At 46.5% G+C, this 13,223-nt stretch overlaps 1 protein-coding gene across 2 annotated transcripts; it reads left to right on the forward strand.

Annotated features, from left to right (window-relative positions):
• Nucleotides 1–1,976: 1,976 nt before the first annotated feature.
• EIF1B (eukaryotic translation initiation factor 1B) lies at nucleotides 1,977–8,561 on the forward strand. 2 transcript variants are annotated; one of them, XR_014710569.1, is made up of 5 exons: nucleotides 1,977–2,168; nucleotides 4,741–4,904; nucleotides 5,663–5,764; nucleotides 5,868–6,026; nucleotides 8,419–8,561. XR_014710569.1 is itself a non-coding variant. In XM_084621617.1 (4 exons), the coding sequence occupies exons 1-4, from the start codon at nucleotides 2,138–2,140 to the stop codon at nucleotides 8,461–8,463; spliced, it is 342 nt and encodes a 113-aa protein (XP_084477743.1). In that variant the 5' UTR covers nucleotides 1,991–2,137; the 3' UTR covers nucleotides 8,464–8,561. The 2 variants fall into 2 exon arrangements, 1 of the variants encoding a protein (XP_084477743.1); XM_084621617.1 differs by lacking the exon at nucleotides 5,868–6,026 and having other exon boundaries at nucleotides 1,991–2,168.
• The last annotated feature ends 4,662 nt before the right edge of the window (nucleotides 8,562–13,223 follow it).

Here is a 13,223-nt window from a genome sequence, read left to right on the forward strand (position 1 = left end):
GGGATGTAGTGTTGAGTTGAATTTGTGGAGGTCTTGGTTCTCCAGTTACCAAGAGTGGACCAGGATATGTTGTAGGAAGACCTTTGTAAAGTGAGGGGCTTCTGGGGAGGAGCTCACACTCTACTTCTCTGCTTAAGCCCATCAAGGTTGCCATCTTTGTTCATACAGTAGTCCTTGGTCACACTACAAGGGAGGTAAGGAGAGAATAATTGTGAGGGCACCGGTAGGTCTGTCTTTATCTCCCTAATTCCAGCACAACTGTGCCTGCAATCCTGGGATGGAAAGAGTAAGAGTCTATCAAGCCATCTATGCTATTGCTTCTGAAAAGTGGAGTAGCCTCTGTCGAAACCACAGAGCTGCAACAAAGGCTGAAGAGCGCTTTAGCTTGTAGCTCCTCTCACCTAGCAACTCCTGCTACTCATCCTGACAGGGCCCACAACATAGATTATTTCCTTTCAGTTTTTGATTCAATGTACTACAGAACTGGGGAGGGGGTGAGGGGAGAGGGAAGCATTTTCCCTGAGGGCAGTTTGGCTTCAGTCTTATTGTAAGGTAAAAAAGGGAAAATTAGACACAACAATCGTTAATCACTTAGCTTAATTGTAACCTGACTTCTTCATTGGGCAGTGGTTTACAATAAATTAGCTATTTGGAAAATCTGGAGGATAACAAAGGAAGCATTGGTTAGCGAGTATTGTCCAAAAAAGGCGAGCCAAACTCAGAAGTTTTTCCTAAAGGACCTATTTTTAGTTAACTTTGGTTCATAAGATAAACAACAGATTTACTTGCAAATCCTCAGAAATTGAAAAGTTTAACCACAGATTCTGATCTTAAATTGGGGTAGATGCACTGGATTCTTTTTCCTAAAACCAAGAAGTGACAAAGGGAACCCAGCCTTAATTGTAGAAGTGTGGTCATGCCAATATAGCACTGTTGCACAGAATTAGGGTTGGAGGTGTAAAATAAGCAGCATATAGTCTGTGCTATATATTCCGTCGGAGTGTATATTTTGCAGTATTTATTCTCCAATGAGAGGGGGGGGAGGAGGAACCGAAGCAGAGTATCCTGCACAGTACCTATTCCCAGACATGCAAAAGGTGTAGAAGAAGCAGTGTATGCGGCATAGTATCTATCTCCCAGGAGTGGTGAAGGAAACAACGTACGGGGTGTGGGTGTGTGTGTGTTGTATAATGTTTAGCCCCTAAGGTCGGGGGACGGATAATACGCGAAGTATATAGCACAGTACTGGCTGCCTGGCGGAGGGAGGCGTATCAGACGCACAGCCTACTGCCCGATGGCTGGTCCTGGGCGAATACGGGGCACGGAGAGCGCTCTGCGGGAGGGGAGCCACCGCGCAGAGCCTCACCCCAGGGCAGGGCAGGGCAGGGCAGGGAGACGGGCCGAGACTCTCCGGCCGCCTCGGCGGGGCCTCGGGAGGCACACAGCGCGATATGGGCCGGGCGGTCGCGCCCAGCCTCGTGCTCCCCCCCGCCCCCCCCGGAAGGGGGAAGGGGAGGGGGGCTGCGGGGCGTCACGCACACAAACACACACACACAGCGTGTCACTCCGTGGCCGTGCCCCGGCGGGAGGGGTCGGGCGCGCGCGCGCACACACACAGAGCGAGCGCTGTGCGCTATCTGCTCCCTGGGGGTGTCGTTGTCTCCCGGCCCGCCGTTTGCAGCGTCCCCGACGAGGCGACGCTTTCGGGACCGGGCTCTGGGCAGAGACAGACACACCGCCACTGGAGGAGGAGGAGGAGGAGGAGGGGGTGGGGAAGAAGAGGAGAAGCTGGCCGTGACGGCGCGGGGCATGCTGGGCACTGTAGTTTCCCGCCGTTTTGCGGCCGCTTGCTGCCCGCTTGGGAGGACTCCATTCCCCAGGATGCTCCGAGCCGACGGAGGTCACGTGTCCGCGGCTGGGGCAAGGGCCGGGCATAAGAGCGGGCGGCCATTTTGTGAGAGAAGCAGTCGCTGCTGCCTCCGCGCCTGCCGCCCCGGCTCCCTGCCGCCGCCGCCCCCCCGGACTTGCGGTTTGTTTCCCCCCCCCCCCCTCTTCTCCTTGCAGAGCCAGTGAGACGTGATCCGGGCGCACCCAGCCGCGGCCTTCTCCCCTGCTCAGCGCCCCGCCACTGAATCGCATGTCCACTATCCAGAACCTCCAATCCTTCGGTAAGCGCCTGCCGGGACCCCCGCCCCTCCCCGCCACGGGGGGTTCCTGCCCGGCGACTCGCCAGCGCGGAGCCAACCCTGGCACCCCGCCGCCCCCCGCCAGGCTCCCCCAGCCTCCCGTAAGCGATCCCTGCCCCTCCCCCGTCGCCGCGGAGGTGCCAGTGTCCCAGCCTCTGACAAGGGCTCCCTGACCTGCTGCCGCCCCCATCCGCCATCCCGGGTGGATGGGCTTTGCCTTGCAGTGGGGAACAGCCTGATGGGAGGGGAGCGGAGCGGGGGGCGTCCCCACTCAGTCCATTAGCCTTGTCCCTCTTGGTAAGGGGTACTGCTCTGGGGGTATCCCCCCCCCCCCCAGCCTGCCCTCTAGGATCTCTGCTTCTCTGGCAGTGCCTAGGCTGCCCCCTCAGCTGCTGTGCAGCGCCTCCCCCGAGGCGTGATAGCGTCACTTCACTCCCCCCCCCCCCAATCCACTGTATAGACCCTCTGGGACTGGATCTGCCCAGGCACTGGCAATTAATCTGCCATGGGATTATCTTTTCTGTCGTCTGCCACCCACTGTGGGGGAAAATCTCTGGTTCCCAAATTCCAGTGACTGCCCTACCTTAAAGCCCACTTCAGGTATTGACTTCCGTGGATTATGGAGCCTCCTTTTTGCATGGTTCAGAACTGTTAATCCTTATGGAAGGCATCCCAGGTACTGGTACTATGCTGCCTGGGGCAGGGGGAGAAGAGAGAGTCCCAAATCCTAGGGACTGACCTGCCAGGGGAGCCCATCTTGTGAGTAAAAATTGGCCTTCCCCCTGTCCAGAATCTTATCCCCTTTGGCAAGGGATTTTCCTTTCTTGGTCCCCTCTTTCCTTATATCCATACTGACTGAAATTCCTGTTTGGTCAGTTTGCCCCAGAATTTAAACCCTTCCCATGCCCGCTCCCACTTACTCTTTTAATAAGGTATAGACTCTAGGGATTCATCTGTGATTCAGAAACCCTGGATTCTTTAACAGAGGTGTGGAGGAAGTGGAATCAACTTACCTCTCCTTCCTTGCAGCTATTGACAGGCCAGAGTTGTGCCTGCTCCTCTGGATGCTTTCTGTCCTGAGCCCCTGGATCCCTCTTCCATGCTCTCCCCACTTTAGTTGCTTCTGTAGGCCAGGTTTGTGCCTTGCCTGCTGCCAAGCTAGTTTGCTGGCGCTGTTAGGCCTGAGTGCTCCTTCTCTTGGAGGTTTGTTTCTGCTTCTGGGAAGTAGTGGAGTTGCATAGGTAGATGCTTAAATGAAGATTTTCAAATGTGACTAGTCATTTTTGGACCTCAAATTTTCTATGCTAAATTTGACACCTTAAAATGGCCTGAATTTCCAAAAGTGCTGAGTTATATACACCTTCTGAAAATGGGATGCATTAAATTAACCCAAATCACTAGTAACTTTTGAAAATCTTGACCTAAAGGTCATTATCTACTTTAGCTGAAGAATGCTATGTAACAGGTGAAGGAGTTGAGTGGGAAACATGCAGGTCTAATCTAAATGGGTTAGAAAAGGTATTTAAATACCAAAAAGAAAAGGAGTACTTTTGGCACCTTAGAGACTAACCAGTTTATTTGAGCATAAGCTTTCGTGAGCTACAGCTCACTTCATCAGATGCATACTGTGGAAAATATAGAAGATGTTTGTTTTTATACACACAAATCATGAAAAAAATGGGTGTTTATCACTACAGAAGGTTTTCTCTCCCCCCACCCCACTCTCCTGCTGGTAATAGCTTATGTGAAGTGATCACTCTCCTTACAATATGTATGATAATCAATGTGGGCCATTTCCAGCACAACTGTATTTAAATACCATTTGTTTAGAGGGTAAGGAATACCTCAAACTAGTTGAAGGGCCACAGGAAGCCATATTTTTTCTTCTTTATTCCCTTCTAAAAACACTTGGCTCTTCTTCCCCATGCTTCAATACAGTTGAAGACTGGAGGGGTCTGAAGGGTGCTGTTGTGTAGACAAGGCTAAAATGAATTGTATTGGCTTTTTGCCTGAAACTTGGTACCAGTTGTAGAGGGCACTGTGTATGCAGTCCCTGGTATCTGCTGATGTTTGTCACCATGTCTTGAAGACCTTCTCTTAGCACTGTTACATATGGTGCTTAAAATTACGGTGACTCTCTGGAACTAGTACTCCTCACTGGTAGGGAAATTTTTCAGCAGAAATATTAGTTGACACGCCCTTAAGGTGATGGGGCTCTGTGTGAAGTGAAATTTTGATGTGACAGTTCTTGAATTTCAGTGTTTATGGTTTAACAAGTGTAAACAATAGTTTTGGGCTATGTCATCTGTTTAACCTTTGAGGGGATTTTGAAGAGAAAGCACATGTATAAGTTGGTGAAAACATTACAGTGAGTTAGCAAGAGCTATTATAATGTTAGTTATGTTTAGGATAAAAGAATGTTTTTTTCCCCTGTTAAACAAGACTCTTCCAAAGGTCATTCTGTATAACTGGAAAATTCTCCACTAGCTGTATCGATTTATCTTTTTCTCATGAAAAATGTTTTGTATGTAGTAAATTGCCTTTTTCTCTGCAGACCCCTTTGCTGATGCAACTAAGGGTGACGACTTACTCCCGGCAGGGACTGAGGATTACATTCATATAAGGATCCAGCAACGAAACGGCAGGAAGACATTAACTACTGTTCAGGGAATTGCAGATGATTATGACAAAAAAAAACTTGTGAAAGCCTTCAAAAAGGTAAAGCTCCTAGCTTGATGTGGAAATAGGAACGTAATGACAATTTCTGAAAACTGAGTATTTTACTTATACTTTTTGCTGCATGTCGTCTTCTTTTTCGCATTTGGCTAAAAGCCAGAAGGGAACAGTTTGTCAAAACTGTGTATTAAATGATGACCTTTGTTCAAGGGACAATACAATATTCTTGAAATTAACATTTTTTTTTTACAAATGTTAGTCTCTTAAAACTTGTGCTAAGTAGTCTAGTTAATTTCCACAAGTGTCTGTCATTTTTGTTTATTTGGCAGATATAAATCAATTACATGAGTGTTGCTTTTAACTTCATGGTACTGCAATTTTTGATTTGCAGTGAGTCTTGTTTCCAGTGAAACTCTTAAGAAACATGGAAACTAGTGGCAAATTGGACAGGCAAATCTTAAATGTGACATTCCTGTGCTTAACTTTCCATCTTTTGCTTTTAAGTGTGGTGTTTGGGTGTGGTGGGGGGGGAGTGGGGAGTGGATGCAGCTTGCTAGTTTACAGTTTTTTTGTCTGTAATGCTGCTGTCCTGGTGTCACCAACTAGCTTCCATAGTGTGTTTAATCAGTGTAGTTTTAACCATGTTTGTGTCTCTCCATCCTTTTGTTGATAGATAATCAGCTTATTTGTAACCTTCAATATTTATCTTGCGCAGCTTCTGTTGTGAAAGTACACTGTAAAGCATAGTAAGCTTCATTACAGTTTACATGAGATGTCTTACAATATGAATGTTTTTCTAGAAATTTGCTTGTAATGGTACTGTGATTGAGCATCCTGAGTACGGTGAAGTTATCCAGCTTCAAGGTGACCAAAGAAAGAACATTTGCCAATTCCTCTTGGAGGTGAGTGACTAGAGACAGACCACTAGCAGTGGTCTCTCTGAAACTGATAAAGACCTTAATTGTTAAAGGTATGATATTAATTTATTTCTTTACATTTAACCAGTTTTTGAACCTTTAATACACTGACCTGAAAGAACAAAACCAGATGCTTGCAGTACATAAGAATGGCCATGCTGGGTAGGACCAAAGGTCCATCTAGCCCAGTATCCTGTCTTCCGACAGTGGCCAATGCCAGGTGCCCCAGAAGGAATGAACAAAACAGGTAATCAAGTGATCCATCCCCCTGTTACCCCTTCCCAGCTTCTGGCAGACAAAAGCTAGGGGCACCATCCCTGCCCAACATGGCTAATAGCCATTGATGGACCTATCCTCCATGAATTTATCTAGGTCTTTATTTGAACCCTGTTATAATCTTGGCCTTCACCAGGTCTGGCAAAGAGTTCACCAGACTGACTGACTGTGTGTTGTGTGGAAAGATGCTACTTTTGCTTGTTTTAACCCTGCTGCCTATTAATTTCATTTGGTGACCCCTAGTTCTTGTGTTATGAGAAGGAGTGAATAACACTTGCTTGTTTACTCTTTCCACACCAGTCATGATTTTATAGATTTCAATTATACCTACCCTTAGTCATCTCTTTTCCAAGCTGAAAAGTCCCAATCTTATTAATCTCTCTTCACATGGCAGCTGTTCTATACCCCTAAACATTTTTGTTGCCCTTTTTGGAACCTTTTCCAATTCCAATATATCTCTTTTGAGATGGAGCGACCACATCTGCATGCAGTATTCAAGACGTGGGCGTGCCATGGATTTACATAGATAATAAGACGGAAAATATATTGCCTCTATCTCTTTCTTAATGATTCCCAACATCCTGTTAGCTTTTTTGACTGCTGCTGCGCATTGAGTGGATGTTTTCAGAGAACTATCCACAATGACTCCAAGATCTTGAGTGGTAACAGCCAATTTAGATTCCATCATTTTATGTATGTATAGTTGAGATTGTTTTCCAGTGTACATTACTTTACACTTATCAACACTGAATTTCGTTTGCCATTTTGTTGCCTAGTTTACCCAGTTTTGTGAGATCCTTTTGGAGCTCTTCGCAGTCTTCCTGGGACTTAACTATCTTGAGTAGTTTTGTATCATCTGCAAATTTTGCCACCTCGCTGTTTACCCGTTCTTCCAGATCATTTATGAATATGTTGACTAGGACTAGGCCCAGTACAGAGCCTTGGGAGACACCACTATTTACCTCTCTCCATTCTAAAAACTGACCATTTATTCCAACACTTTGTTTCCTATCTTTTAACCAGTTACCAATCCATGAGAGAACTTTCCTTCTTATCCTGTGACAGCTGTCTTTGCTTAAGAGCCATTGGTGGGGGCCTTGTCAATGTCTTTCTGAAAATCTAAGTACACTATATCCACTGGATCCCCCTTGTCCTCGTGCTTGTTGACCCCCTCAAAGAATTCTAGTAGATTGGTGAGGCATGATTTCCCTTTACAAAAACCATGTTGACTCTTCCCCAACAAATTATGTTCATCTGTGTCTGACAATTTTGTTTTTTTGCTATAGTTTCAACCAGCTTGCCCAGTACTGAAGTCAGGCTTACTGGCCTGTAATTGCCAGGATCACCTTTGGAGCCCTTTTTAAAAATTGACTTCCCATTAGCTATCCTCCAGTCGTTTGGTACAGAAGCTGATTTAAATGATAGGTTACAGACTACGGTTAGTACTTCTGCAATTTCACATTTGAATTTCTTCAGAACTATTAGATGAATACCATCTGGTCCTGGTGATTTATTGCTGTTTAGTTTATCAGTTCTAAAACCTCCTGTAATGACACCTCCATCTGGGACAGTTCCTCAGATTTGTCACCTAAAAAGAATGGCTCAGGTTTGAGAATCTCCCTCTTATCTTCAGCTGTGAAGACCAATGCAAAGAATTATTTAGTTTCTCCACAATGGCCTTATCATCCGTGAGTGCTCCTTTAGCATCTCGATCATCCAGTGGCCCCACTGGTGGTTTAGCAGGCTTCCTGCTTCTGATGTACTTAATCTTTTTTGCTATTTTTGTGATTGTATAGTCTTTAGATTTTGTGCAGTATTTTGATAATCGGGGTGATAAACCTCTTCTAGGAGTCTATTGAATTAACAGTTCCCATTCTTTGGGGGGGGAAGTTGAGTTTTGCCTCTTGTTGTAAAAGATGAAAATATGTCTGACAAATATAACTGATACTGAACAGGTGCTGTGTGGTGGGGGAAGATAGCTAATCTTTTGTCTTGTCATAAGAATACTCAGCTGTAGCTGCTGTTTGGAGGCATGTGTTATCAGCTGGAGTTTTTTAAAGCAGTTTAGATCAGAAGGATAAGTGGAAAAGACTAAAGGAATGAGATGTTCTATGTTGTTTCTAGTGACCAGGTTCCTAAATAAAAATTTCAAGGCGTATAATTTTGAGGGGCAAACTTCCGGAGAGAATTCTCTAACATTTGACTCTGGAACCTGGAAAACAGCCATGAATCCTATATTCTACCTGTTGATGCACATGGAGTCCCTTGTCATTCCTAATGACTGCTAGATCTCCTCTCTTGATGTAATGTTATGGCCATTCCACATCACAGAAGCTTTACTGAAATGTGTTTCCCTTTTGCAGGTTGGCATTGTCAAGGAGGAACAGCTGAAAGTTCATGGTTTTTAAAATGTGTATAATCACATGAAGAAATCTGCAGTTTTTGTTCATACTCAAGCTGGCTAAACTGTGAAATGAGTCTTTGCAGTAAATGGACTTCCCACTTACCTAAGCGTTTAAAGTTTTATTCACATTTGCATGATTACAGAAAACATGTGGTGTGTAGACTAGAAACACATAAAAAAATTGCAGTAAGATGGTAATGAAGACCTTTGTGAATTTTAACACATTTCCAATGGAAATGTTTTAGTGCTGATTGTTGAGTTTATTACTTTTCACCTGACTTTAATGTTTTTGTTGTATTAAAACCATGTGTGTTGCAGCTTAAAAATAGTGTCTTCGTATTTTTCTTTGAGTATTTGGAATGCTTAGTTAGGCAACAGTCCTGATTTAATGTGATAAAACAGCTGTGGCAAATTTAGTTTACTGAATACCAACTAAAGTGAGGTCTGCATAATGAAGTGTTAGCTAATTAAAGTCAGAAGTAAGATAAATTAGGACTTTATGATCTCTTTTGAGTTCGTGCATTTGAATGCCAATTTTATTCGTACAGTTGTTGGTAGATTGTACAATTAAGAACTGGATCTTCACTCTGTTAAACTCTTAAGATGATCAGTAAATTCTGAAATGCTAGTCTTACAGTCAAGAGGACTTTTGCAAGCAGTACTGATTTCCTAAAGGAACTTGGCTATTGTACTTCAAATCTAGGTTTTCTGTTACACACTGCCATTATCTTGAGCACCAAAAAAAGTTAAATGCATAGGGTCTTGTCTCTTCCCCTTCTCCCAAACGGAGGGAAAATGTTTTGAGATGACTTCTGCCACAGCTGTGCCCTTGGAGTTCAGTTCCCTATATGGGATAGTGGTTATTTCAGAAAGTTAGTGTAGGTAACTTTTCTATCAAAAAGCTCATTCTATTTTGTTTGAAACAATTCATAAGCTGTTCTTATTAAACTGGCCTTCTAGTTTCCATTTACACTAAATTAAAGGGACTTCCATCTCTGGGCCATATCTGTTAATAGAAAAAAATTAAATGTTTCCTATTACTGAAATATGCAAAGATCAGTTCCTTTGGGGGAAGGGCATGGATAACCTCTGAATAAGTACCTAAGATTTGCTGAATCAGGAAATTATAAAACAGTTGCCAAAGCTGAGGGCATTAAATGACTTCTCTTCTCCAGCATCCTAGCTCCCCACCAAATATCACCCCCCCACCCCCCAATTTTTGTACTGGTTTAAGCTTCCATTACAAACATTAGGATTAACAGGAACTGACTGACTAGTAAGTGCCGTTTGTGGGAGCTGAAGAGCTATACCAAATACTCATAATGGCTGTTTGCTAGTTATCTCATCCTCAAGGGCTTGACTTTCTAAATGTTGGATTGGTGCAGCTCTGGTGTAACCCCCTTCCACCAGTCTACATCAGATATGATCCTGCAGGTGTGGGGCTAATAAGTAGGGTCAGGGAGCTGCATTCTGTACCTGAATAACAGTGCTTAATTACATTGGCTATTGCTTGGGCAGGAGGATCCTGTTTTTACTGGTATAGCTGGTTTCATTTGGGGGGCAGTGCATTTACTTGTTGGGTACAAAGCACAGATTTTCCAGTCTAAGCCCACATCTACAGTAGGCATGGATGCAGCTAGATTGTAAAGAATTATTAATAAACCTGAAAGCCATGTGACATTCCCCAAGGAACAATCTGAACTGTTGAACAGCTGTGTCCCTTTAATTCTCCAACCTGGGGTACTTTTTACACTGAGAACAATCATGCCTGGTCTGTTCACACACAGCCTCCCAGCTGTATTATGAGTGCTTTAGCCAGCCACTTCTGAATTATAGTACAGCATTACAACAGCAAATTCACAGTTCTGGATTTGTTCCTAGAAATGTGTATCTTGTACTGCCCAGCTCTTTCCTTTTGGACAATACAAACTCATAGTTTCATTTTAGTAATAGAAAAGGATATGCACAAACCCTGTTAAATCAAATGGAAGTTTCAAAACACTGGTTTAAATCAGACAAGTTTATTAACTGCAGAAAGATTTTTTTTTAAGTGGTTACAAGTAATTAGGCATAAGTCAGAATTTGGGTTACAAGAAAATAAAAGGTAAAATGCAACTAACATCTAACTTAAGCTAAGTGAATTCAAAACACGTCTCTTGCTTTTGCAGTCTTACTGGCTGGATGTCTTTCAGCCATGACCCTTCCCCCAGTCCAGTGTTTCTTTCCTTGTCCTTTAGGTGTTGTAGGCAGAGAGAAAGAGAGATGATTTGTGTCCTTTGTTCTCACTTATATTTTCCTCTCATCCAAAATCATCTCCAGCTGAGGTTCAAGAGACAGGCTGTTTGCATAGGATCTCCAGCTGTTCCTTGACTAATCTGTAAATTTTTTGCTCACACCCTTTTTTGTGCCAAAGAATGGCTGCTTAACTAGGTGATAGTCCATTTGATTATGTTGACGGCTGGCCAAGGCATCAGTTTGCCTTTTCCCTCTGAGGAACTGGTTTGTGCCTGGTTTTCTACACTTGGAACCTCTCAGCAGTGTCTAGAGGTGAAAGTAAGCTAGTATGCCCTACTGGACCAGCTTCCCCAGTGGTGATTTAAAGGGCCAGGGCCCCAGCCACTGTGGGGAGCCATGAGCTCTTTAAATCACTGCCGGAGCCCTGCCTTGCTACCCTGGGGCGCTGGCAGCCAGGCTTGGGTGGGGATTTAAAGGGCGCGGGGCTCCTGTCACTCCTGAACAGCAACACTTTTTGGCAGCATTTTGGCAGGCGGTTCTCTGGTGGCCTCACTTGGTGGCGGCATTTTGGCGGCGCGGTGTCCTGCGGGTGCATACAACTGCCCTGGCAGTGCCATTGTGCCTGTGGGCTCCACAGTGGGGACCCCTGGCTTAGGTTGTACTCTACTCTAAAAATAATGCCAGAAAGAAATAGAACACTTTAAACTGGTTAGTTTTAAAATACTAAGGAAACTCTCACAAAACAATTACATCAGAGGTGGGGGATACTCAGTTTTCAACACCAACTTTAACTCTGCCCTATTCTCCCTGATCACTCTCTGCCATCCTGGTTATGGTTTACATCAGGGGTGGGGAAACTTTTTGGCCTGATAGCCACATGGGGGTTGCAAAACTGTATTGAGGGCTGAGTAGGGAAGTCTGTACCTCTCTAAACAGCCTGGCCCCTGCTCTGTATCTGAACCCTCCCATTGACTGCCCCCCTCAGAACCCCTGACCCATCCAAACCCTGCCCCCTCCTGGGACCTCTTGCCCCTGACCGCCCTCCGGGACCCTATCCCCACCCCTGCCCCTGACAGGTCCCCGGGGACTCCCTTGCCTATCCAACACCCCCTGTCCTCTGACTGCCTCCCCCAACCTCTGCCCCATCCAACCACTCCCTGTCCCCTGACTGCTCTGCCCCATCCGTCCTCTGGAACCCCACCCCCTATCCCAGAGGTGGGCAAACTACGGCCCCTGGGCCACATCCAGCCCCCAGGACCGTTCTGCCTGGCCTCTGACCTCCTGGCCTGGGAGGTTCGCCCCCGGCCCCTCCCCTGCTGTCTCCCCGCTGCTGCGCAGCGCAATACTCTGGGCTGCAGAGCCACAAGGAGCGGGGTGGGGGGAGGTTGGATAGAGGGAAGGGGAGTTTGGGGGGTGGTCAGGGGCGTGGATAGGGGTTGGGACAGTCAGAGGGCAGGGAATGGGGGTTGAGTGGGGTCAGGGGTCCTGGGGCAGGGGAAGTCAGGAAGGAGAGGGGTTGTATGGGGCGGCGGGGGGCAGTCAGGAAGGAGGGGATGGTGGATGGGGCAGGGGTCCCAGTGGGGCAGTCAGGAAGGAGGGGGTTTGGGTGGGGTGGTTTGGGGGAGGTCAGGGGACAGAGCAGGGGGGGAGGGGCCATCAGGGAATGGGGGGGGTTGGATGGGGCAGGAGTCCTGGGGGGGGGTGCTGTCAGGGTGTGAGAAGCCGGGGGTCGGATAGGGGCTGGGCCATGCCTGGCTGTTTGCGGAGGCACAGCCTCCCCTAACCGGCCCTCCATACAATTTCAGAAACCCAGAAAGTTTGCCCGCCCCTGCCCCATCCAACTGCCCCCTGGAACTCCCTGCCCCTTATCCAACCCCCCCCTCCCCTCCCCCTTACAATGCTGCTCAGAGCAGCATGTCTGGCAGCCATGCTGGTGCCAAACTTGCTGCTGCGCTGCCCGGCAGGAGGGCGCAGCCCCACCCACTGCCCAGAGCGCTGCCTGCACAGCAGTGTAGCTGCGGGGTGGGGGGGCAGAGCGGGGGAGGGGCTGAGGGCTAGCCTCCCGGCGGGGAGCTCAAGAGCCAGGCAGGGTGGTCCCGCGGCCTGTAGTTTGCCTACCTCTGGTCTACATACTCCTGTTATCCTAACCAAAACACTACAGCTAGACTTGTATGTTCCAAACCACCAGTAAGTAGAGAGGAGACCAGATATCACTCTTACTGATGGGTCAGAGACTTATCACCTTGTTCATATAATCTGCACAAGATCCTGCTTTCATTCACCACCCAGCTGTCTGGGGGATAGCCTGATCACCCGTACAGTATTGGTCAGATCCTGTATTCGTGCTACAGGTTAGTGATTAACTTTTTCAACATCCTCACTGAAGGCAATGGTCCATAGACCTGTACCATGCTCTTGTTGAAACAGGCCTGAAATTTCCTCCTGCTATAGGCTGGGATGATGTGTACAAGGTATATCATATAACAAAAGGCCATACTTTGTAATCCATGTGCACAACAGGGAATGCTT

The sequence above is a fragment of the Lepidochelys olivacea genome (assembly GCF_965140295.1).
Source record: "Lepidochelys olivacea isolate rLepOli2 genome assembly, chromosome: 2".
NCBI lineage: Eukaryota > Metazoa > Chordata > Testudines > Cheloniidae > Lepidochelys > Lepidochelys olivacea.